The sequence below is a fragment of the Ailuropoda melanoleuca genome, chromosome 7 (assembly GCF_002007445.2).
Source record: "Ailuropoda melanoleuca isolate Jingjing chromosome 7, ASM200744v2, whole genome shotgun sequence".
NCBI lineage: Eukaryota > Metazoa > Chordata > Mammalia > Carnivora > Ursidae > Ailuropoda > Ailuropoda melanoleuca.
The window spans coordinates 39,245,086-39,269,504 of record NC_048224.1 but is presented as its reverse complement, the minus strand read 5'-3'; the positions used below and the strand labels follow the sequence as shown (position 1 = coordinate 39,269,504).

At 36.9% G+C, this 24,419-nt stretch overlaps 1 protein-coding gene across 2 annotated transcripts in view; it reads right to left on the bottom strand.

Annotated features, from left to right (window-relative positions):
* Positions 1 to 4,839: 4,839 nt before the first annotated feature.
* LOC100477384 (dnaJ homolog subfamily C member 25) overlaps positions 4,840 to 24,419 on the bottom strand; it is a 28,949-nt gene continuing 9,369 nt past the window's right edge. The window contains exons 2-4 of one of the 2 annotated variants that reach the window (XM_002916523.4): positions 11,560 to 11,712; positions 9,402 to 9,872; positions 4,840 to 7,489 (exon numbers count right to left, since the gene is read on the bottom strand). In XM_002916523.4, coding sequence (XP_002916569.2) covers positions 7,367 to 7,489; positions 9,402 to 9,872; positions 11,560 to 11,712 — 747 coding nt within the window. In that variant the 3' untranslated portion in view covers positions 4,840 to 7,366. The remainder of the gene's footprint in view (positions 7,490 to 9,401; positions 9,873 to 11,559; positions 11,713 to 24,419) is intronic. The other variant, XM_034664260.1, reaches the window with a different exon arrangement.

The window sequence follows — 24,419 nt, the reverse complement described above, 5'->3', positions numbered from 1 at the left end:
ATATATGGAATGAATAAATGAATGAATTAAAGAATGGAGAAGGCTCTAGTGAGCAATAGAAAATACAAAGCTGTTACGACTCGAAGTCACAGAAAACCTCAAAAGAAACAGAAAAGTTTGTAGCAAACAGTGGCATAGCCACATGATAACATATTTTAGGAATATTAATCTGGAATGAGGATACGAAATGAACTGAAAGTGGAGAAACAAAAAGACTTCAATAATGATTTTGTTTTGTCTTTTTGGTGGAGAGAGTGGCTGGAATGAGGCCCTAGGTAGAACTACGAAGGTAGGATGGAGAATAAATTTAAAAGACTAAATCAGGCATATTCCATGGCGGTTATAAAATGCAAAGGAAAGGGGGTAAAGGTTCTGAAGCAGAGAGCAGGCTAGAACTGGAGCCTGTGACAGATGTTAGGAAACAGGCCTAGGTTTGAAGGGAGGAGTAAAGAACAAAGATGAGTTTGGCTTAGGAGAAACCAAGTCTTCAGCTGTAATTCTATGTGCCTCTAGGCTGTTAGAAATGTTAAGTGGCAAGATGTTCATATGGGAGACATCTGCACAGCACAGTGACAGCTGAAGCAGTGAGATTATCTCCAATTAGAAAAGGCAGCTTTGGGGCCGCCCACAGTGAGGGGACACATAATGTAATACTTGTGTATCAGCCATAGGTAGCAGAAAATGTTTAGAGGTGTGTCCCATATCCCTCTTTCATGCTGTACACACCCACCACTTCTGCCCACTTCCATATGATTGATTGTGCTACTCTTGGAGAGGAGTGGTCTGACTTGGAAAGAAACAGCGAGGTTCAAGCATAGAGCCTCCCACAGTGATCCATGGACAGGCAAGCTTGGTGCCACTGACCATCTGTGTTTTGCTTTATACTTTACCAAAATGTCTTCTTATCCATTATTTTTGCATCATGGAACTTCAGAGTGAAGAGACCTTCATATAATGTAATCCATCCCAATTTTAGAGATGAGGAAACTAAAAGCCATTAAGGAAAGTGGCTTACGTAACATCTCACAAAGTGGGAATAGGGAGAAGAACTTTCATTTTAGTTTCCAAGAGAAGTCACTGCTCATCTGGAGTAGAGTCTGTTCCCACAGATGTAGTTGTTTCTAGAGCTCTGAAAGTAGGTGAGGCCCAGGGCCAGAGAATCCTTTCCTGCTAAAATGCACAGATCACCAATATATTATTATAAAAATTTGTTATACATTTTTTCTTGGTTAAAATAAGAACTTATAGGGGCGCCTGGGTGGCACAGCGGTTGGGGCGTCTGCCTTCGGCTCAGGGCGTGATCCCGGCATTATGGGATCGAGCCCCACATCAGGCTCCTCTGCTATGAGCCTGCTTCTTTCTCTCCCACTCCCCCTGCTTGTGTTCCCTCTTTAGCTGGCTGTCTCTATCTCTGTCGAATAAATAAATAAAATCTTTAAAAAAAAAAAAAAAGAACTTATAATACATGTCAAAACCACAATGAGTTACCACCTCACACCTACCAGAACGGCTAAAATTAACAACTCAGGAAACAACAAATGTTGACAAGGATGTGGAGAAAAGGAACGCTCTTATGTTGCTGGTGGGAATGCAAGCTGGTGCAGCCACTCTCGGAAACAGTATGGAGGTTCTACAACAAGTTAAAAATAAAGCTACTCTATGACCCAGCGATTGCACTACTAGATATTTACCCAAAGGATACAAACGTAGTGATTCGAAGGGGCATGTGCATCCCAATGTTTATAGCAGCATTATCAACAATAGCCAAATTATGGAAAGAGCCCAAATGTCTGTCAGCTGATGAATGGATAAAGAAGATGTGATATATATATCCACTGGAATATTACTCAGCCATCAAAAAGAATGAAATCTTGCCATTTGCAATGACGTGGATGGAACTAGAGGGTATTATGCTAAGCGAAATAAGTCAGAGAAAGACAAATACTGTATGATTTCATTCATATGTGGAATTTAAGAAACAAAACAGATGAACATAGGGGAAGGGAAGAAAAAAAGAGGGAAGCAAACCCATAAGAGACTCTACTATAAAGAACAAACTGAGGGTTGATGGAGGGAGGTGGGTGGAGGATGGGCTGAATAGGTGATGGGGATTAAAGGAGGACACTTCTGATGAGCAGTGGGTGTTACATGTAAGTGATGAATCACTAAATCTACACCTAAAACCAGTTTCACCATATATGTCAACTAGAATTTAAATAAAAACTTGAAATAAAAAAATAAGAACTTACTAATTTCCACTGTTTTTAAGAATCTCAGTACTTTTTAGAAATGTCAGTGTCCTTGTAAAGACAAAAGTTTTATTTCCGTTATGATGTATACAATTCTTCACTCCTCTGACCTGTATTTTTGTCACCGTTTTACTAACCGTGGGCTATTTTTCAGAAAAGGGTCTTCAAATAATTCTCCATAAAAATAACGAGGGGCACAAGGGTGGCTTAGTTGGTTAAGCAGCCAACTCTTGATTTCAGTTCAGGCCATGATCTCAGAGTCATGAGATTGAGCCCCACCTCGGGTTCTGCACTCAGTGGGGAGTCTGCTTGAGATACTCACTCTCCCTCTCTCTGCCCCTCCCCCACTTGCTGGCTCTCTCACTCTCTTTCTCAAGTAAATAAATATATCTTTTAAAAAAATGATATATATGATATATAGTGGGAAGGTATGTCTTTCCGCCAACGTTATGTCTAAATGACAATAATATATACCTTCAGTTTTCTAAAATGATTTAAAAGAAAAAGGAAACACATTAACAACTGTATTTCATGTGACACAGTATAATGTACCATAAAAAAACTATTTCACTTCTTATGCCCATTGCATTATTTTTAGAACTTAGCATAATGAATCAGGAGCTAGAGGCTCACTGGCAGGTTTGTAGGTGCAGCTTCTCCAGAGATTTTCACAGGCATTTTTGAGACTTTGGGAGGCAGCAGAACTTAGGGCTACTTGTCTTTTTGAACAGCTGTTCCAAGCCTGCCTCTTTATCTCATTGACTGTGTGTGTCCCTGCAGTAAATATAGGCCGNCAGCAGAACTTAGGGCTACTTGTCTTTTTGAACAGCTGTTCCAAGCCTGCCTCTTTATCTCATTGACTGTGTCCCTGCAGTAAATATAGGCCATAAACTAGTTAAGCAGCTGATGCTGTTTGTTGTCCCTGAAAGTACAGTCTTTCTTGAGTTGTCATCTCAGCTGCTTCAACTTCTACCTCAAAGGCAACAAGGGGCAGGTAACTGCCGCTAAAATACACAATTCCAGCCCTAAGAGGCATCAGTTTTCCACTCTATCACAGTACCTTGCCCAAGGTAAGGGATTCAAATACCTATTAAAAGAATGAAGAAACAAGGGGTTTGTAATCATCACTAAACACACTCCTATTAATGTGGATTTTAACAAATGAAAATGACTCGTTTTCTCTAAAAGCAAGAAAACCCATTTATTGAGCACTTAACATATGCCAATACTTTACCCCTATCTTGTTTAATTCTCACATGAATCCTGTGAGGTAGTTAGTAACTGTACTATTAAAAATGGGACTTGGTGTTATACGCAAATAATGATTCATGGAACACTAACTACATTAAAAACTAATGAAGTATGGTGACTGACATAACAAATAAATATAATAATAATAATAATGATGGGAAAATGAGGTTCAGAGGTTAACCTGCCCAAAGTCAAGTTACTGGGTCAGTTACAGAGCCAGAAATCAAATCTTGGTCTATCTGGCTGCAAAGCCTGAGCCCTTCCATTGCATCTGGCTCACTCTTCCTGAGGTTACAAAAGAACTGTCAAATGGGAGGAAGTTTCTCCATCCCTAATGACACCCAGGAGGATGGATCTGTAAGCAACCCCATTTGTTACTGACCTAAGACCATGTGATCCATCCCATACATAATTGTCAGGGATACTCTGAATCCTTTAAATACTAAGAATCTGATTAAAGTTTACAACTAATTAGGTAGCCTTTTTAATACCCATAACATTTCTCAATTGCAGGTAATCTAATCTACTTCAGACCCTAAACCTATATGAGTTTGCAGGCTATATTAGAATGTTAAATCTTAATTATTTAAAAAGATCCCCTCATTTCACAGATGATAAAACCAGAAAGGTAAAATAATTTGTTTAGCAAATTTTTAAAAAATTTTATTTATTTATTTGACACAGNTATTTAAAAAGATCCCCTCATTTCACAGATGATAAAACCAGAAAGGTAAAATAATTTGTTTAGCAAATTTTTTAAAAATTTTATTTATTTATTTGACACAGAGAGAGAGAGAGCACAAGTGGGGGGATCTGCAGGCAGAGGAAGAAGCAGACTCCCTGCCAAGCAGGGAGCCCAATGTGGGGCTTGATCCCAGGATCTTGGGATCATGACCTGAGCTGAAAGCAGCCGCTTAACCAACTGAGCCACCCAGGCGCCCGTTGTTTAGCAAATTTTATTTAGTTATTAGGTTCTAGATTTGGCCTTAACCCACACTTAAATGTGAAGAGTATTGTATTTTGCAAATAAGATTAATTATACTTCATCCATATCCTAGTTTGTGTCAATACCAGTATTTATCTCCCTCAAATGCGCAATTGCAACTCAACAGAGATCATGTCTAACTTAATGTCTTAAAAGTAGCTAGATCTATTTATAATAATGTCTAATAAAAGCCATTTATCTTTACTTTTCCAAAATTTTCGGTTTGGGGGCCAGTAGACTGGTTCATAATACTAGCTGAATGTTAGCTTAGCTTAGCAATGCCTTCCAGTCAAGCAAAATCTCTCCAAGGTTTGGAAGTTAAACGTTTATTGCCCTGTCCAAAGTAAAAAAACAAAACAAAACAAAGAAAATGAACTATGATTTTTCTAAACATAAATTCAGTACTACTAAAATACTTGTTAATTCTCTAATCTCAAACTCTTTTTTCATGTAATGTTTAAAAATCCTATTTACCAATTGTAATTCTTAAGATTATATGAATAGATGAGCAATGAAACAGCAACCTCTGATTTGCAGAACTTGGAGAATTCATAAAGAAATAAGACCACTGAAGGGCACCCAGGTGGCTCAGTCGGTTAAGCATCTGTCTTTGGCTCAGGTCATGATCCCAGGTTTCTGGGATCAAGCCCCACAGCGGGGAGCCTGCTTCTCCCTCTCCCTGCTGCACCCCCTGCTTGTGGTTTCTCTGTCAAATAAACAGAAAAAAATCTTAAAAAAAAAAAAAAAAGAACAAATAACACTGAGGAAAGGGTTAGTAGTAGAATCTCTTATGAAGATATTTGACATGAATATTATCCTAAGAGTAATTTTACCACAGACCTCAATTATATGGAGTGATAATAGATACCAATGAACAGCTATGCACTATAAACGCCTACATATCAAACAAAAGGAAATGGTGATAGGATAGCCTTAAGAAGCACAAGAAAAAGTATCTAACTAGTGAGGTTGTGGGATCCTCTATCCAGGTTTCTTCTCCAGATGGTTCTAAAATTGAGAAGCTTTTGGCTTTTTGGTGAGGGATGGGCAGAATATAAATAAAGATATTCATAGTACTAGAATGACACTTGCAACTAATGGCTCTTCCTTCACTATAGGATTTTGAAGCATATTTTGTTAAGGGAAGGAAAGAGAAGAATAACAGTCCTTCCGTTAAGGAGAGTCCATTTATCTTGACCCATGCAATGACCCTGATTCCAAATAACGACCAAACTTTTACCAAGAGAGAAGGCTGCTGGGGGTGATTCCAGAAATGAGGTTTCTATAAAGCCAGAGAAAAATACAACAATCTAGCAGATATTCAAAATAATTTCCAACATACATTGTTTGTATCAGCTAACCTTTATGAATGCTAACATACCCAGTCCTTTTATTATGCCTTATTACTAGGTATAAAAAAAAATACTTAGAATATCAGAAGTTTGAAATTTTAACAGAGAGGCAAGTGCTTTAGAAAAATAAAACTATTTCAGAATTTAAGAACAGCAAAGGGGTCCTACTGATAATCTAAAGTCCTCTCCCAACTTTCTATCTACTAAGGTAACTGAGGCCCTCACTCACAGATTAAATGACTCACAAGGTCAAAACTCTTCCCTCCTGCCTCTTTGTATATCACATATTTGGGCTGAGCTCCTGAAAGCACTAGTTTATTTTAGCTAGAAACAGACTCTGCGTATCTATTACCTACACTAATCTTTTTAAACTACATCCTACAAAAGCAATTACGTTAATCCTTGATTTAAAATGTCATACCAACAAACTTGTGATATATTGCAACCATTTTATTAATATGAAGCAATGAGATAAATCCTTTAACAGGAGTACTGATTCACTACCATGATTATGTATCGATACCTTGATGCATATCATACTTGCTTCAGTCAATTTATGTGTGAATTACTTTCACTTCCACATGTATAAAACATATTTCATTGTTTGAAAGAACAGCACACAGCCATGCACCTCCTCTGTCTGGTTTAAATGCATGTAAATACACTCACGTACGCTGGATTTTTCATGGCTCAAGGACTTCATAATACATGAACAACTTTTCAGTACACTACTTCTGCTCTGTCATTTTTTTTTTTTTAACTGAAGTGGGTGGGGAAAGCAATACTGTGGTACCAAAGACCTTTTTAAGGTCTCTTCTGGAAAAATGTTTTGAGAATACTGTTATAGTCCTATAATGACTGTAATCAAGATCATCCTACAAGGACGTGAAGGTTGATTCACTCTCCTGGAGAGTTTCTGATCATATTAAGAACATTATGACAGGGGGAAAAATAGTTTAAGCACATTCTGGCAGAAGACTCTCCTAGAGAGACATTTTGAACGTATTTCAATCCTAGAATGACTGTAATGAAGATGACATGACAGTTGAAATCATTTTGCTGAAGAAGTTTGTGTCTAAAGACATTCACAATGTAATTAAATGCTGTTATAATTTTTTATGTTTTGTGAAAATATCAGAGGCCATGGAAGCAGAAAAATGTAGCACTGCAACAAAGAATAAGGAAACACTTTTAAAGAATAAACACTTAACACGTAAAAATTTTAAATGGTATCTAATAAATTTTCATGTCAAATCTTTTAACTAAACATATAACAATTTAAAATGGCAACGAGTAAATCTTCATGTCAGATCATTTAACAAAATCCACAAATAGATTATAAAAATTGAACAATCATAAATGTCTTCTGTATAAAGTTTTAAGGGAAAGTTTAAATTTCTACATTATTCTGTTTAATCAAATATTTGAGGAATTTTAAGTACTGCTGAGGAGCAGTTGATACATTTCTAAAATAATTCAGTTATGAAAATATCACAATTAAGGTTTGGCATAGTAGCATTCAGCAATCCTCAATCATCCACAAATGTTAACCGTCCAGGCCCTTCATTCTTCATCCATCTCCTGTATCTCTTCCATCTGGGGTCATTTGCCAATTTTTTCTTTAGTTCTTCCTCTTGTTCTTGTTTATAAACCTGTAAGTATAAACACACTAAATGACTTTACCATCTACAGGGAAACATTTGTCATTACTTTTATGGCATATTTACATTTTTCAAATATAACTTTAGGTAAAAGTTTCCCATGAATGTACTGGTTTGTCTTCCAAAGACCATCCATCTAAAAATACTAAGGAGTTAAGTACCTTAACACTCAATGTTAAATTAAGAACAAACAAAGAAAAAAATTGTACAAGAACTTAGTAATTTTTGTCACTGATTTCTGTAACCTGAGAATACATTCTTTTCCTCATTGACATCATACATCATCTGAGCTTAAAGGGTTTAAACACTTTCTCTCTACAACTAATGTCCAATCTTAAAGAATCACACTTTATTTCTTTAATATGGTACTCTGAAAATTAAACTGATGACTTTCAGTATTTACTGATCCTAACCAAGGAATAAAATGACCTTATATATACAATTGTCTCCAAATTCAAAGATAATTATTGGTTTTCCAAGTATTTTATTAAGATTCCCAAAGACGGTTAAACAAACCATGCAGGTTAAGGACAAAGAAAATCTTAATTTCTGTAACTTTTTGTGGATGTCAGTTGAAACTAAATGGAAAAGTTTTCATAACCAGTTTCATCAAATTTTAGAAAGAAATGACTTTATTTCCAAATTTTAGGAAGTAATGACTAAGATCACCTCATATAATAACATGATAATTCAGCCCAGGATAGTACTCCCTGAAAGATACAGTTTTGTGAACTGAGCTGCTTATCCTACTTAAGAGAAAAATTTTCAAGTACTTAGAAGCAAAATAGTATGTTACTTTCCATTTTTATGTTATTTATAGGCAGGCTAACTATATCTACTTGCCAGAACATTCTGGCAATTCATAGTAAGTTACTTAAATATATAATTCNTTATCCTACTTAAGAGAAAAATTTTCAAGTACTTAGAAGCAAAATAGTATGTTACTTTCCATTTTTATGTTATTTATAGGCAGGCTAACTATATCTACTTGCCAGAGACTGGAACTCTACTTTCAGTAAAATCTGTTTAGGATACCACATATAAAAAGGAATGCCTATGAAACTAAAAACACAAATATATTCAGATTTCTTAAGAAATCTTTTTGTTTTGTTTTGTTTTTAATAAATTCTACCCTGACGTGAGGCTCGAATCACGACCGTGAAATCAAGAGTCTCACGCTCTACTGACTGAGCCAGCCAGGTGCCCCATCACTGTGCTTTATTCTTATATTTAATACATTAGCCAATTAATTTTATGCAAAACCTAAAATAATATAATTATGATAAGATAAATAGTTCCTTTAAGGCTTAAGCTAAGCAGCGATCACCTCAAGATAACTGGTGTAGCTGACAATTATAGAATATAATATTTATTAAACTGCCCAAAGTTTAGAGACATGTTTAAAAAAATAAAAGTAACTTTTCAAACATGTTAGTTATTATATAGAAGATTTTGTGCTCTATTTTGAAATGAAGTTATTTCAACAAAATTTCCATGTCTTATTCCCTCCGTTTTGTTTTTTAATCCCTGTAGCTAAGTTTACATGACTGAAAGAAAATTTGGAGAAGAACAAATTTAAATTAGAACAATTAACAGAAAGTTGTAACATCCTTGCAAACATACATATTATCCCACTGCTGTTTAACATAACAAATCAGACCATTCTTAAGATTTTCAGCATGAGTCAAAGTATTTGAAGTTCATCTTTTAAGACAAATTACAGGTCAAAAACCCACTGTCCCACTACCAAATATAGTCACACTTTCAATAAAAATAAGATCCTTATTCATTATTTAAATCTTGGATTTCAGAATCTGGAAAGCATTCCTGTGATCCCTTCCCCTACACCAAATTTTAACTTCATAAGTAAGATGACACCAAATCCTAGCAAATAATTACTCACCTCATAATTCTCCTTTATCCAGAGCTCTCGTTTAAGAAAAGTTTCTTTCTGATGATCTTCTAGACTATCAAACTGAGATTTTGACATCTTCATGGATTTCCGTATGATGTATAGTCTTTCTTCTTCCCCATATTCTTTGCCTTTGATGTTAAAATTATAGATCCACCGACAATACCAGACTATATATGAGCACAGGTGGAAAGGTGCTAAGAGAATTTGAAACAGGAGAAGATCACATATCTGGGGTTTCTGATAGCCTCCCTTTATATCTATTTTACTTTTTATAATGTTTTTTATGATATTGTCCTCCTCGTCACGAATTTCTTCTTTGGACTTTTTGTTTCTGCCCTTCTCTTTGGCTTTTCTGAGTAACCCCTGCTGCTTGGCAATCTCCATGGCTTGGATACGGTATTTGGGCACTGTGGCTAGGTAGCTGATTGCCTTGTCATAGCTGTTCCACCAGCTGAAAAACTGAAATATTTAACAAATAAAAATGGGTTATTTTTACTACCAAAATGCACCTTGATGAACACCATACCCCACCCCCCACAAAGCAATTCTGATTAAAAATAGGGACCTCAAGGGGTGCCTGTCTGGCTCAGTTAGTAGAGCATGCAACTCTTGATCTTGGGGTCATGAATTTAAACCCCACATTCAGCACAGAGCTTACTTAATTAAAAAAAAAATAGGGACCTCAATCATCTCTCTCTGTAAGTAAAAGATAAAATGAATAAGACCCACATGTACCTGGGACCTGAGGCTGGATAAATCAGGTAAGCCTTATGTTAGGCCAAAAAGCCATTAATTCAGACAGGAAATACCCAAGATTAGGGGATAAATCAATAGAATCACACCACACCTGTGATTTCATATCTACCATTTGGCTTTCCCTAGACCACTATTAAGAAATCTCTCTCTCTCTCTTTATTTTTTTTTAAGACTGTGAGACTGTGATCTACATTCTGGGGGGAACAGTTAAATGGTAAAACTAGCCAGTGAAGAACTTGTTTAAAAAAAGAAAAATGACAGGATAGACTCAGGCAACCATATTCATTCCCATCTCTTCCCTAAACCGTCTCGATATATCACAGTAATGTTCATCATATTCTGAGGTAAAGGATTCTAATATGTTTGAACTCTTATTTGACTGGAAAATACATAACTTACTTCATAAATATACACAAAGAGTTTTGTTGTCAGAAAAAGTCCTATTCTTCACATTTCCACACATTTCATTTGCTGTTTTATTGAATGAATATTGCAGTTACACCAATAATATCTTGAAATATTATAATAGCACTCTGTTAGGACTAGGGAAAAAAAATGTTACCAGGGTATTATCTAAAACAGAGAGGTAAAATTATTACTGCTTTCCCCTTTGAAAAGAAAATATTTCTGCAAAAGCAGATACATTTAAAATCCACAACCTTAATTTTCAATAGTAATTCTTTATGTCATATAAAGTGAATCTCATTGCTGGGAATTAAACTAGAGAAGCACTTTTTAGACTAGCAAACTGATTCATTCTAGTCACCTGACATGTTCTTTCCCTCCAAAAGAAGACATGATAGCTGTGGTTAGTTTAAGAATAATAGTAGGAAAAACTCATTTCAAGATGAAGTTAAATTTTTGTGACATTTAAAACAACATGAAAGATTACTACTCTTTTAATCTATTTCAGTAGTTTTCAACCAAAGCAAAACTGCCCTTAGCAGGCAGTGGAAATGTGTGGGACATTTTTTGTTGTTAACGGTAATGGCAAGCACTCCTAGCATTTGGTGGATAGGTGCCAAGACTTGTTAGGTCATATTAAGAAGTTCAGGTTTTTAACAAATTTGATGGGAAATCATTGAAAAGTCCTACAAAAGTAATATTATCAGGTTAGGAGAGAAATACTCTAAAGGGAACAATGAGAAAAATATCTGTTGTTGGGTTTTCTTATTATATAATGGCATTTATCATCAATTTCTTAGATTTGCCATTGACAAAGATTCCATTGTTAATCAATTGAATAAATGAATATTTTTCTACTCTAAAAAAATTAGTCTCAACTACAAGTAAAATTTTATTAAAAAGTACTTCTAATTCAGTTTTAGTGACCAGACTAGGCAACTGCACTCAAGCACACACGTAGACCCACACTTCCATCGATACACACCTGGAACACTGAAATAGCACATACACTGACCAAAATCACAACTCTAACATCCACTTTAGGGGCTAAGCGCCTGCTGTAGTAGTGGTAGTAATGGCTATAGTACTCTTCTGGGTGATCCAGCATGTAGTCATAATCTTTTCGTGTTTCTTCATCCTGTAAAATAACAAGATACCCAATCTCATAGGATATTTCAGAAAATGGCCTTAGTTTGTTATCTGTTAAGTCAAACAATTTTATAACCATGTAAGATTAATCTGAATAAAAGAAGTGAAACTATCAAAATCAAAAAATTCCCTACCACTCTTCAAAAGCACACATATATTTGTTTCTAGAACTTTAGTATTAGGTATAAGCATAATAAAAGTAATCTCTCCAAACTCTTAAGTATTGTTAGTCCTCCTAGAAAAAGAAAAACATTTTAATAACAATTAACCATGCTGTTTTAGCCAGTGTTATGGCGGCAGTAAGGATGTTGTGTTCTTTTAACTTCAGAACTTGTTGATACCTCTTCTCAATAATTGTTGATAGGAACAAATGTTCCTATTACAGGTATTCACAATCATTTTCCAGCCTTGTGTAGAAACTTTTCGGTTAAGCAATGATTAAGACAATAAAAAGCAGATGAAGCTGGTGTGTGCCTATAAAACTGAATTATGCTCATCTCAAAGAAACCCTGATGCAGTATAATGGTCAAAGTTTAACTCTGTGACTTCAGGTGATATTTTTAGCCTCTCTGAGCCTCACTCATCCTCATTAGTAAAACAGAGATAATATCTGCTTTACTAATTTTAGTGTTTTGAATATCAAATGACATTATACATAAATACGTTACAAATACATAATATATTATAACATTATAACATATTGCCACAGCCCAGTTCATAAATAAGTTAACATATACATCTTTCTTAATCATACAAACATGTTGAAAAAAAAATCACAGCATTCTGAAATGCTGCTCTAAATGTTCACAAATAAAACATTTCTTAAAACCTTTAATTTTAATCAATTTCAAATAGGGATAAATGCCAATCTCTTACTGAGCTACATACATTGAAGAACTATTACACTGGGTTATGATTTGCTTTTTTTTTATCACACAGGAAACCTATTTTGTCTTTTTGGGGTTTTTTTAAGCAAACCCTATGAGCTACATTTGTTGAAGAACTATTACACTGGGTTATGATTTGCTTTTTTCATCACACAGGAAACCTATTTTGTCTTACTAGTTTTTTTTTAAGTAAACTCTACCCCCATATGGGGCTTCAACTCACAACCCAGAAATCAAGAGTTTCATTCTCTACCAACTAAGCCAGCCAGGCACCTCTATTTTGTCTCATGTCTAAAAAATGTTAAAGAGTAAAACCAACAAATTCTCTACTCTCTGTAAGGAAGTACAATACAAATCATCATGAAAATAAAAAACCTTTTTTAACGTAGAGGACGTCTTTCTAGGATGAATTATTCAACACTCATAAAGTTGCAAATACTTAACTAAAGGCATTTCAGAATCTACACCTAGTGCTTTCCTACCACAGACAGAGGCTCTCAGGTCTATTCAGGATATCCTGATCTTCCAACATGCGGTTTCTTAGATTTAAAATAAGTTTGCTAATGACAAAATTTCCTCTGTATCCATTAAAATCATGTATTTTCTATTAAGAATTCTGAATTTGTGGGGTGCTTTGGTGGTACAGTTGGTTAAGCATCTGACTCTTGGTTTTGGCTCAGGTCATGATCTCAGGGTCCTGAGATCGAGCCCCACATTGGGCTCTGCACTCAGCATGGAGTCTGCTTGTCCCTCTCCCTCTGCTCCTTTCCCTGTGCACCGCACTTTTTCTTTCTCTCATAAACAAACAAACTTTTAAAAGAAGGAATTCTGGGGGCGTCTGGGCAGCTCAGTCAGTTAAGCATCTGCCTTTGACTCAGGTCATGATCCCAGAGTCCTGGGATTGAGCCCCATGTGGGCTCTCTGCTCAGCAGGGAGCCTGCTTCTCCATCTGCCCCTCCCCCCCTTGTGTGTGCGTGCCTGCACTCTCTCTCTCAAATAAATAAATAGAATCTTTAAAAAAATTTTGAATTTGAATGACAATTCTCTTAGGTTCAGTACATTCAAAATATTTTTACCTCTGACTAGAATTCGAAACTAAACTAGTATCTAGTAGAATTAAATGTAAATATATTTAAAGTCTATTCCACAGCACTATTTGGAGGGCCAGTATGAGAACTGTCTGTTATATAAGGAGGGCTGAGCTCAGGCTGTTATCATTCTCAAATTCGCTCCTTGAATGTTCCTTTCTGTCAAAAAAGATTTTCTGTGGCAACTGCCACACACCTCAATTGTCAATCTATTATGATTTCTATAAGCCATTATTCATATTTTAGAGCTTCTAACCTAAAGAGGGTAAAACTTTATAGGACACACAGAAACTTTATAGGTCATAGATAGCTCTGAAGACTAAAGCCTACAACTTTTGATACATCCCATTTTGAGTACTTCAAGACATCTTTTAAGAATTTTTCGATTCTCCCTCCAGTTTTTGCTTTTTGGACTAATTTTATAGAAATGTTCTGCTTTTGGCTTGAAATCTTTGACTTTTAATTCAGCCTTCCAATCTTGGCAGATGCCTTTTGAAATGTACTCTTCAAATATAATTATTTTCCTTGCTCCAACTAGATTACATGTAGTTTTGAAACTAACGGCCACAGTGAGATCAGATTCCGACAGATCTCCAGCATCATTATCTATACAGAGCCCTTTGCCCAGCCTGACTGTACTCCTCCTGGTTAAAGTATACAGCAAGATCTTTGAGTGTCATTGAAATCTACTATTTGAATGTCATGGGTCCAAAAATTATCCTTCCTTCTTTGTTCTCTTATCTTAGTGAAAGTCACAATCCATAGAATACAGATACCCCTATTCAAACATTTCACCCAGATCTTCCACCAGGGTCACCATCTTCTCACTGGTCCCTAAATATGTGACTTACTTCATCGAGTCTTGAGTTCCTCTGACAGGATGGTCAACTAATGCTCCAGCAACCAGCCACTCCAAATTATGTACCTTGTGTCTGGCCTCTCTACTGCAACCAGGGCCTCTAATGAGTCCTCAAATTAACTAATTCCCGCAGAAGGTTTCAGGATCAAGTCTGACTTCTCTTAGGATGATTTTCTTTTCCTTGGGGTCACCATAAACTTATGACCCTGTTTTTGTCATGATTAAAGACAAGAAACATTGGCTACCTCCTTGTTACAGCATTTAATCAGCCAGAATCTTTGCTCTTGGGTTTATAGCTTTCTCTCCAGAATGAGGAAAATTATTTTAGGTTGAGGTATGCCTAATACACTTTGGAAGGTGTTCAAAATTGGAGAGTTAGTTCTCAATAGTCTAAATCAAAATCCTACTCTCCAGTAACCTACAAAGTTTAGAATCAATCTAGTAAGAACACAGGATATGAGGAATATTAGCAAAAAAGAAGAGACAAAAGACTGGGACCCAACTGAGAGCTATAGGTACATACTTATTTTAAAACCATTATACTTATTTTCTCTCCTACCCATCTTGAAACTCAGGTAGTCCCACAATTTTTTTTCATCTTCAATGCTTCCCCATGGCTAATAAGTAAGTTAAAATTTCCTTGGCATGCAACAAGGCCTCCATAACTAGTCCACTCTCACCTAGCAACATCTCAACACTTGCTCCTCTTCTGCTCCATTGCAAACATCAGATAGTAATTTCTGCAATTTGTGTTCTTCCAGCACAGCACACTTTTTCATTCCTATGTCTTTAAACATATAATTCTCTCTACCTCAGATGCCCATCCCTTTCTTCCAACCTCATGAGCTTCCATTAATCCTTTAGGACACAACATTACTGCTTCAGATTTAGACCACTCTTATTACACATATGACCTATTTATTATAGCACTTATCACATTGTAATCATCAGGGTTTTTTCCCTTGAATGAGAACTTCTGGAAGATAGGGAGGGTGACTGACATATTAATCTCTGTATATCCAAGGCCTACCACAGTGCCTGGCATTCAGTAAATGTCATTTAAAAAATGAGTACAATTTTGTAAAGGCTCTCCCTCACTATAAACGTCCCTTGAGCCATACAGGTCTCTATCTCCCCAGGGAGGCTGGATGGGTGATTATTTCACAAAAACTTAGGCTTAGCAGAAATGACTGCTTGATTTCACAGCTTATGAAAACATGCTAATGTGGCTAAAACGGCTTAAACCTTAAAACAGTTTAATGTCTTACCTTTCAATAAGGTAGTACTTTTTCTTTCAGCAATTTTGTGGATCTTAAGGTCCCAGGGTCAGGAGATTCCAACTTCTTTCCAAAACCAAAACCTTTATACTTGTTTCTTCCTCCTCTCTGTCCTGAGCCTTGACAAGCAGGGCAATAAGCTCCTTGTTTCTAATGTCTACAGGAAAATATGGTGCTTCTGCTGGTGTCCACTCCACTCCCAATCCTCTTGGGCACATGCAGGAGGACTGGAACATAACCACCAATATCTAGATCAAAAGTGAACAAGAGGAAACCCACAAGCAAAGAAAGCACTGAATCCTTCCTTCTCTTACGAAAATGATCATTCTCCCCCCTCCCCAGAGGCAAAAATATATTACGTTCTTGCCCTTGAAAGAAATAATTGTTTGATCTCAATATACATAATTGCAATAATTTGATATTGCAGCCACTTTCACATTAAAATTTTTCAGTTACACGGATAGTAGAAACCATTTTAGGATGTTAAAGGCCAGGAATCAATAATATACGAAAATGTAATAATATTTTGTTCATTTTTTTTCTTTTTAAAAATTCTTTATTTAAATTCAATTTAGTTAGCATATACTGTATTATTAGTTTCAGGGGTAGAATTTAGTGATTCCTCAGTTGCATATAACACCCAGTGCTCATTACATCAAGTACCCAACCTTAATGCCCATCACCCAATCACCCCTTACCCCCACCCACCTCTCCTTTAGCAACCCTCAGTTTGTTTCCTATAGTTAAGAGTCTCTTATGGTTTGCCTCCCTCTCTGTTTTTATCTTATTTTATTTTTCCTTCCCTTCCCCTATGTTCATCTGTTTTCTTAAATTCCACATGAGTGAAATCATACAGTATTTGTCTTTCTCTGACTTATTTCACTTAGCATAATACCCTCTAGTTCCATCCACATTGTTGCAAATGGCAAGATTTCATTCTTTTTGATGGCTGAGTAATATTCCAGTGGATATATATACCACATCTTCTTTATCCATTCATCAGCTGATGGACATTTGGGCTCTTTCCATAATTTGGCTATTGTTGATAATGCTGCTATAAACATTGGCGCACATGTGCCCCTTCGAATCACTGTTTGTGTCCTTTGGATAAATATCTAGTAGTGTGATCACTGGGTCGTAGAGTANACATTTGGGCTCTTTCCATAATTTGGCTATTGTTGATAATGCTGCTATAAACATTGGCGCACATGTGCCCCTACGAATCACTGTTTGTGTCCTTTGGATAAATATCTAGTAGTGTGATCACTGGGTCGTAGAGTACTCTATTTTTAACTTGTTGTGGAACCTCCATACTGTTTCCCAGAGTGGCTTCACCAGCTTGCATTCCCACCAGCAGCGTAAGAGGGTTCCCTTTTCTCCACATCCTCGCTGACATCCGTTGTTTCCTGAGTTGTTAATTTTAGCCATTCTGATAGGTGTGAGGTGGTAACTCATTGTGGTTTTGATTTGTATTTCCCTGATGCTGAGCATTTTTTCATGTGTCTGTTGGCCATCTGTATGTGTTCTTTGGAGAAATGTCTGTTCATGTCTTCTGCCCATTTCTTGACTGAATTTTTTGTTCTTTGGGTATTGAGTTTGATAAGTTCTTTATAGATTTTGGATACTAGCCCTTTACCTGATAAGACATTTCCAAATATCTTCTCCCATTCCATAGGCTGCCTTTTAGTTTTGCTGACTACTTCTTTTGCTGTGCAAAAGCTTTTTATCTTGGTGAAGTCCCAATAGTTCATTTTTGCTTTTATTTCTCTTGCCTTTGGAGATGTGTCTAATAAGAAGCTGCCACGGCCAAGGTCAAAGAGGTTGTTGCCCATGTTCTCCTCTAGGATTTTGATGGATTCCTGTCTCATATTTAGTTCCTTCATTCATTTTGAGTTTATTTTTCGATATGGTATAAGAAAATGGTCCAGTTTCATTCTTTTGCATGTGGGTGTCCAATTTTCCCAGCAACATTTGTTGAAGAAACTTTTTTCCACTGGATATTCTTTCCTGCTCTGTCCAAGATTAGTTGACCATAGAGTTGAGGCTCCATTTCTGGGTTCTTTATTCTGTTCCATTGATCTATGTGTCTGTTTTTATGCCAGTACCATACTGTCTTGATGATTATACTTTTGTAATACAGTTTGAAGTCCTGAGTGTGATGCCATCTGCTTTTTCTTTTTCAACATTCCTTTGGCTATTTGGGGTCTTTTCTGGTTCCACACAAATTTTAGGATTCTTTGTTCCAGCTCTGTGAAAAAAGTTGGTGGTATTTTGGTAGGGATTGCATTGAATGTATAGATTTCTCTAGGTAGGATGGACATTTTAACAATATTTGTTCTTCCAAGCCATGAGCATGGAATGTTTTCATTTCTTTGTGTCTTCCTCAATTTCTTTCATGAATATTCTCTAGTTTTCTGAGTACAGATCCTTTGCCCCGTGGTTAGGTTTATTCCTAGGTATCTTATGCTTTTGGGTGCAATTGTATATGAGATTGACTCCTCGATTTCTCTTTCTTCTGTCTCATTGTTAGTGTATAGAAATGCAACTGATTTCTGTGCACTGATTTTATATCCTGCCACTTTGCTGAATTCCCGTATGAGTTCTAGCAATTTTGGGGTGCAGTCTTTTGGGTTTTCCACATAGAATATTACGTCATCTGGGAAAAGTGACAGTTTGACTTCTTTGCCGATTCAGATGCCTTCTATTTCTTTTTGTTGTCTGATTGCTGAGGCTAGGACTTCTAGTACTATGTTGACCAACAAAAACAGTGGTGATAGTGGACATCCCTGCTGTGGTTCTGACCTTAAGGGGAAAAGCTCTCAGTTTTTCCCCATTGAGAATGATATTCGCTGTGGGATTCTTGTAGATGGCTTTTATGATATTGAGGTATGTATCCTCTATCCCTACACTGTGAAGAGTTTTAATCAAGAAAGGATGCTGTATTTTCCCAAATGTGTTTTCTGCATCTATTGAGAGGATCATATGGTTCTTGTCCTTTCTTTTATTAATGTAGTGTATCACACTGATTGATTTGTGGATGTTGAACTACCCTTGGAGCCCAGGACTAAATCCCACTTGGTCGTAGTGAATAATCCTTTTAATGTGCTGTTGGATACTATTGGCTAGTATCTTGGTGAGAATTTTTGCATCCATGTTCATCAGGAATATTGGTCTGTAATTCTCCTTTTTGGTGGGGTCTTTGTCTGGTTTTGGGATCAAGGTAATACCGGCCACATAGAAAGAGCTTGGAAGTTTTCCTTCCATTTCTATTTTTTGAAACACCTTCAGAAGAATAGGTATTAATTCTTCTTTAAATGTTTGGTAGAATTCCCCTGGGAAGCTATCTGGCCCTGGACTCTTTTGTTTGTTGGGAGATTTTTGATTATTGCTTCACTTTTCTTGGTGGTTATGGTTCTGTTCAGGTTTTCTATTTCTTCCTGTTTCAGTCTTGGTAGTTTATACGTTTCTAGGAAAGCATCCATTTCTTCCAGATTACCGAATTTGTTGGCATATAGTTGCTCATATAATATGTTCTTATAATTGTTTGTATTTCTTTAGTGTTGGTTGTGATCTCTCCTCTTTCATTCATGATTTTATTTATTTGGGTCCTTTCTCTTTTCTTTTGGATAAGTCTGAGTAGCAGTTTATCAATCTTATTAATTCTTTCAAAGAACCAGCTCCTAGTTTCATTGATATGTTCTACAGGTTTTTTGATTTCTATATCATTGCTTTCTGCTCTAATCTTTATTATTTCTCTCTCCTGCTGGACTTAGGCTTTATTTGCTGGGTTGTTTTTTTTTTAAAAAGATTTATTTATTTTAGAGAGAAAGAGAGAGAACATGTGTAAGTGGGGGGAGGGGCAGAGGAAGAGAGAGAGGGAGACCAGCAGACTCCCTGCTGAGCGGTAAACCTGATGCAGGTCTTGATCCCAGGACCCTGGGATCACAATCTGAGATGAACTCAAAAGTTGGTTGCTTAACTGACTGAGCCACCCATGCACCCTATCTGCTCTTCCTTTTCCAGCACCTTTAGGTGTAAGGTTAGGTTGTATATTTGAGACTTTTCTTGTTTCTTGAGAAAGGCCTGTATTGCTATATACTTCCCTCTTAGGTCTACCTTTGCTGCATCCCAAAAGTTCTGAACTGTCATGTTTTCACTTTCATTTGCTTCCATGTATTTTTTAAAATTCTTCTTTAATTTCCTGGTTGATTCATTCATTCTTTTTTCTTTTTCTTTTTTTTTTTAGATTTTATTTATTTGAGAGACAGAGATAGCAAGAGAGAGTATGAGCAGGGGGGAAGGAGAGAAGCAGACTCCCTGCTGAGCAGGGAGCCCATTGCAGGGCTCGATCCCAGGACCTCCGGATCATGACCTGAGCTGAAGGCAGACCCTTAACCAACTGAGCCACACAGGCACCCCCTCCCCCATTCATTCTTTAGTAGGATGTTCTTTAATCTCCATATATTTGTGGTCCTTCCAAATTTTTTCTTGTGGTTGACTTCAAGTTTTAAAGTATGGTGGTCTGAAAATATGCATGGTATAATCTTAATCTTTTTGTACCGACTGAGACCTGATTTGTGGCCCAGTATGTGATCTATTCTGGAAAATGTTCCATGTTCACTCAAGAAGAATGTGTATTCTGTTGCTTTAGGATGAAATACTCTGAATATATCTCTTAACTCCATCTGGTCCAGTGTGTCATTCAAAACTTGTTTCCTTGTTGATCTTCTGTTTAACTGATCTGTCTGTTGCTGTGAGTGGGGTAAAAAGTCCACTATTATTATTGTATTATTATCAATGAGTTAAATTTTGTTAATTGGTTTATGTATTTGGCTGCTCCCAATTTAGGGGCATAAATATGTACAACTGTTTATCTTCTTGTTGGATAGACCCTTTTATTATGATATAATGCCCTTCTTCATCTCTCATTATAGTCTTTGGTTTAAAATCTAGTTTGTCTGATATTGGGATGGCTAATCCAGCTTTCTTTTCATGTCCACTGGCATGGTAAATGGTTCTCCACCCCTTCAATTTCAATCTGGAGGTGTCTTTGGGTCTAAAACGAGTCTCTTGTAAACAGCATATCGATGGGTCTTTTTTTTTAAATCCATTCTGATACATTATGTCTTTTGATTGAAGCATTTAGTCCATTTACAGTATTGAAAGATGAATTTAGTAACTTTGTATTACCTGTCAACTCATTGTTCCTGTAGGTTGTTTCTGTTCCTTTCTGATCTTTGTTACTTTTGGGCTCTCTCTTCACTCAAAGGATCCCCTTTAATATTTCTTGCAGGGATGGTTTACTGTTCACAAATTCCTTTAGTTTTTGTTTGTCCTGGAAACTCTAGCTCTCCTTCTAATCTGAATGACAGCCTTGCTGGATAAAGTACTCTTAGCTGCATATTTTTCCCATTTAGCATGTTGAGTATATCATGCCAGTCCTTTCTGCCCTGCCAGGTCTCTGTGGACAGGTCTGCTGCCAGCCTTATGTTTCTACCCTTGTAGATTAAGGACCTCTTGCCCCAAGCTACTTTCAGAATTTTATCTTTGAAATTTGCAACCTTCACTATTATATGTTGAGGTGTTGACCTATTTTTATTGATTTATTGATTGAGAGGGGGGTTCTCTGTGCCTCCCGGACTTAAATGCCTGTTTTCTTCCCCAGGTTAGGGAAGTTCTCTACTATAATTTGTTCAAATAAACCTTCTGCCCCTCTCTACCACTCTTCATCTTCTGAGACCCCTACTATCCAGATATTATTTCACTTTATGGAATCACTGAGTTCTCTAAGTCTCCCTTCCTGATCCAGTAGTTTTCTTTCTCTCTTCTTTTCAGCTTCCTTATTTTCCATCATTTTATCTTCTATATCACTGACTCTCTCTTCTGCCTCTTTCATCCTCATTTTTATAGCCTCCATTTGGGACTGTATCTCAGTAACAGCATTTTTAATTTCAGCCTGCCTAGACTTTAGTTCTTTTATTTCTACAGTAAGGGATTCTCTAGTGTCTTCTATGCTTTTTTCAAGCCCACTAGTATCTTTATAATCGTTGTTTTCAATTTTAGTTTAGACATCTTACTTATACTCATATTGATTAAATCCCTGGCAGTGAGTACTACCTCCTGTCCTTTCTTTTGGGGTGAATTTCTCACTCTCGTCATTTTGTCCAGAAAAGAATAGAAGAAAGAGAAAAAAAGAACAATAACAACAACAGAGAAAAACAACACAAAACAAACCAGAAAACAAAAACAAAACAAAACAAGAAAAAACACAAACAAGAAGCAACAAAAAAAACCCCACTAGATCCTGGTGTTTTGGTCTGCTTGTTAAAAGAAACTAGATCTCAAAATAAAAAAGAAAGAAAACTTACTTATATACAAAAATAAAATAAAATAAAAAAATATATAATGTATATATAAAAATAAAAATGAAAAAATAATTGAAAAAATAAGAAAATAACTGAAAGAATAATACTGAAAGACTAAAGAATAAAACAAAACCCCACAAATGCTATATACTGTTTTCCCCAAGAGCTGAAGCTCTGCAGCTGTCTATGATCAGTAAATTTGTGCAAGCCAGTTGTTCCTGCTCATCTCGGGGAGGGGTCTGTTGTGCTGATTCTCAAGTGCCCTTGCCCTAGTGGAAATGTGCCTCCCTTGCCAGGGGGCCAGGCTCAGTGTAAGCCGCTCTGGGTTCCACTATGTGGCACTGTTTTGCTCCCTGAAGGCTTTCAGCACCGATAGGTGGGAAGAAAATAAAAGCTCCCTGCTCTATAATCCGGGAGCTGAAAGTTCACACCAGTGAGCCCTCACAGAAAAGCAGTCAATCACTCTTGTCTCTCTGGTTTCTGTCTGAACTCTGTGTTCACCCAGCCTGTGACCAAGCATTTTTATCCCAGGCACACAACTGAGTTTCAAAACTCCAAATTTTACAGATTCCTGCTGCATAGACCTGTGCTGTTCCTCCCACCATGCTTCTATCTTTTGCTTGACACTGACCGTGCGGTAGTTCCCGGGTTTATGGCAACCCAGAGCAGAAAGCCAGCATCTAAACTCGCTGTTTTCAGCCAGCTTCCCCACTCTTGTGCCTAGGAAATCTGCCACACTCAGGCACCCCCATTCTTCTTGTGATCCCAGGGATCCTGATACCAAGCTATCCCACCTGGGATTCTGCCCTGATTCACCACCTGAGCACCTTTAAGCCAGGGACTACCACACTCTAGCAGACTTCTAAAAGTTTCGATTTTGTGTTCCGCTGCTTATAATACTTTATGGTAGCCTTCCTAAGCAAGCTCCCTCCCCTCCACTGTATCCTCTGATATATCACCCCAGATCCAAGCCTCCCCACCTCCTACCTTCCAAAAAGTGATTGTTTTTCTATTTGTAGAATTACAGCATTTCTTTTCTCAGATTTCCAATTGATTTTGCAGGTGTTCAGAATGATTTGATAACCATCTAGCTGTATTTGAGGGATCAAACTTAGGGTCCCCTACTCCTCCACTATCTTAATTCCCTCTATTTTGTTCATTCTTAAAAATACATATTAATCCCATTGGGGCGCCTGGGTGGCACAGTCAGTTGAGCAGCCAACTCTTGGTTTTGGCTCAGGTCGTGATCTTGGGATCATGGGATTGGTCCCCCTGTCAGGCTCCATGCTCATTGTGGGTCTGCTTGGCACTCTCTCTCCCTCTCAAAAAAAAAACATAAATAAATCTTTTTAAAAAAAATATATATATATACACACACACACACATCCCATTTTAAAAGAAATACACATACACAAATGATCCTTAAAAAAAATCACGTTTCCCTCAAATTTTTTTTTTTAAAAAAGGCTCTTGTTTCTTTCTTTCTTTTTCTTTTTTTTTTAAGATTTTATTTATTTATTGACAGAGAGAGAGAGAGAGCCAGCGAGAGAGGGAACACAAGCTGGGGGAGTGGGAGGGGAAGAAGCAGGCTCCCAGTGAGGCAGGGAGCCTGATGCGGGGCTCAATCCCACGACCTGAGCCGAAGGCAGACGCTTAACAACTGAGCCACCCAGGCACCCCTATTTCCCTCAATTTTTTCCCAAGCCATTACATTCTATTAAAGAGGAAGAAAATTAACTGCTATCAGTTTTATTTCTCTTCTTGTTCTCTGTCCCTAATCACTAGTGCAACTGTCTTCTCATATGTCTTCTCTTCTGTCTACATGTGGCCTCAACAACTTCCATGATTTGCAGTATCACCTAATTACTAGTGACACTCAGATCTGCTTTTCCTGTGTCCTATTTTCAAAAATACCTCCTAAGCATTTCCTAAATGTAACATAAATATCTCAAAGTAAACATGCTCAAAACCCAAATCTGTCCCTCAGTGTTTCAATTAATAGTAGAGTATCACCATCTAGTTGGTTACTTGAGCTTTTAGAAACTTTAGATATTTCCAATTCAGCAAATAATTACGCAGGGCATTAATCCTTGTGCTGGACCCAAGGGAGGATAAAAAGACAAGATAATGTCCTGGTCTCAAGAACGCTCCCATCTAGAAGAATCTAGCAAGCAAGAATAATGCAATTTGATGTGCTAAGCAAGAAAGGACTAACTAACT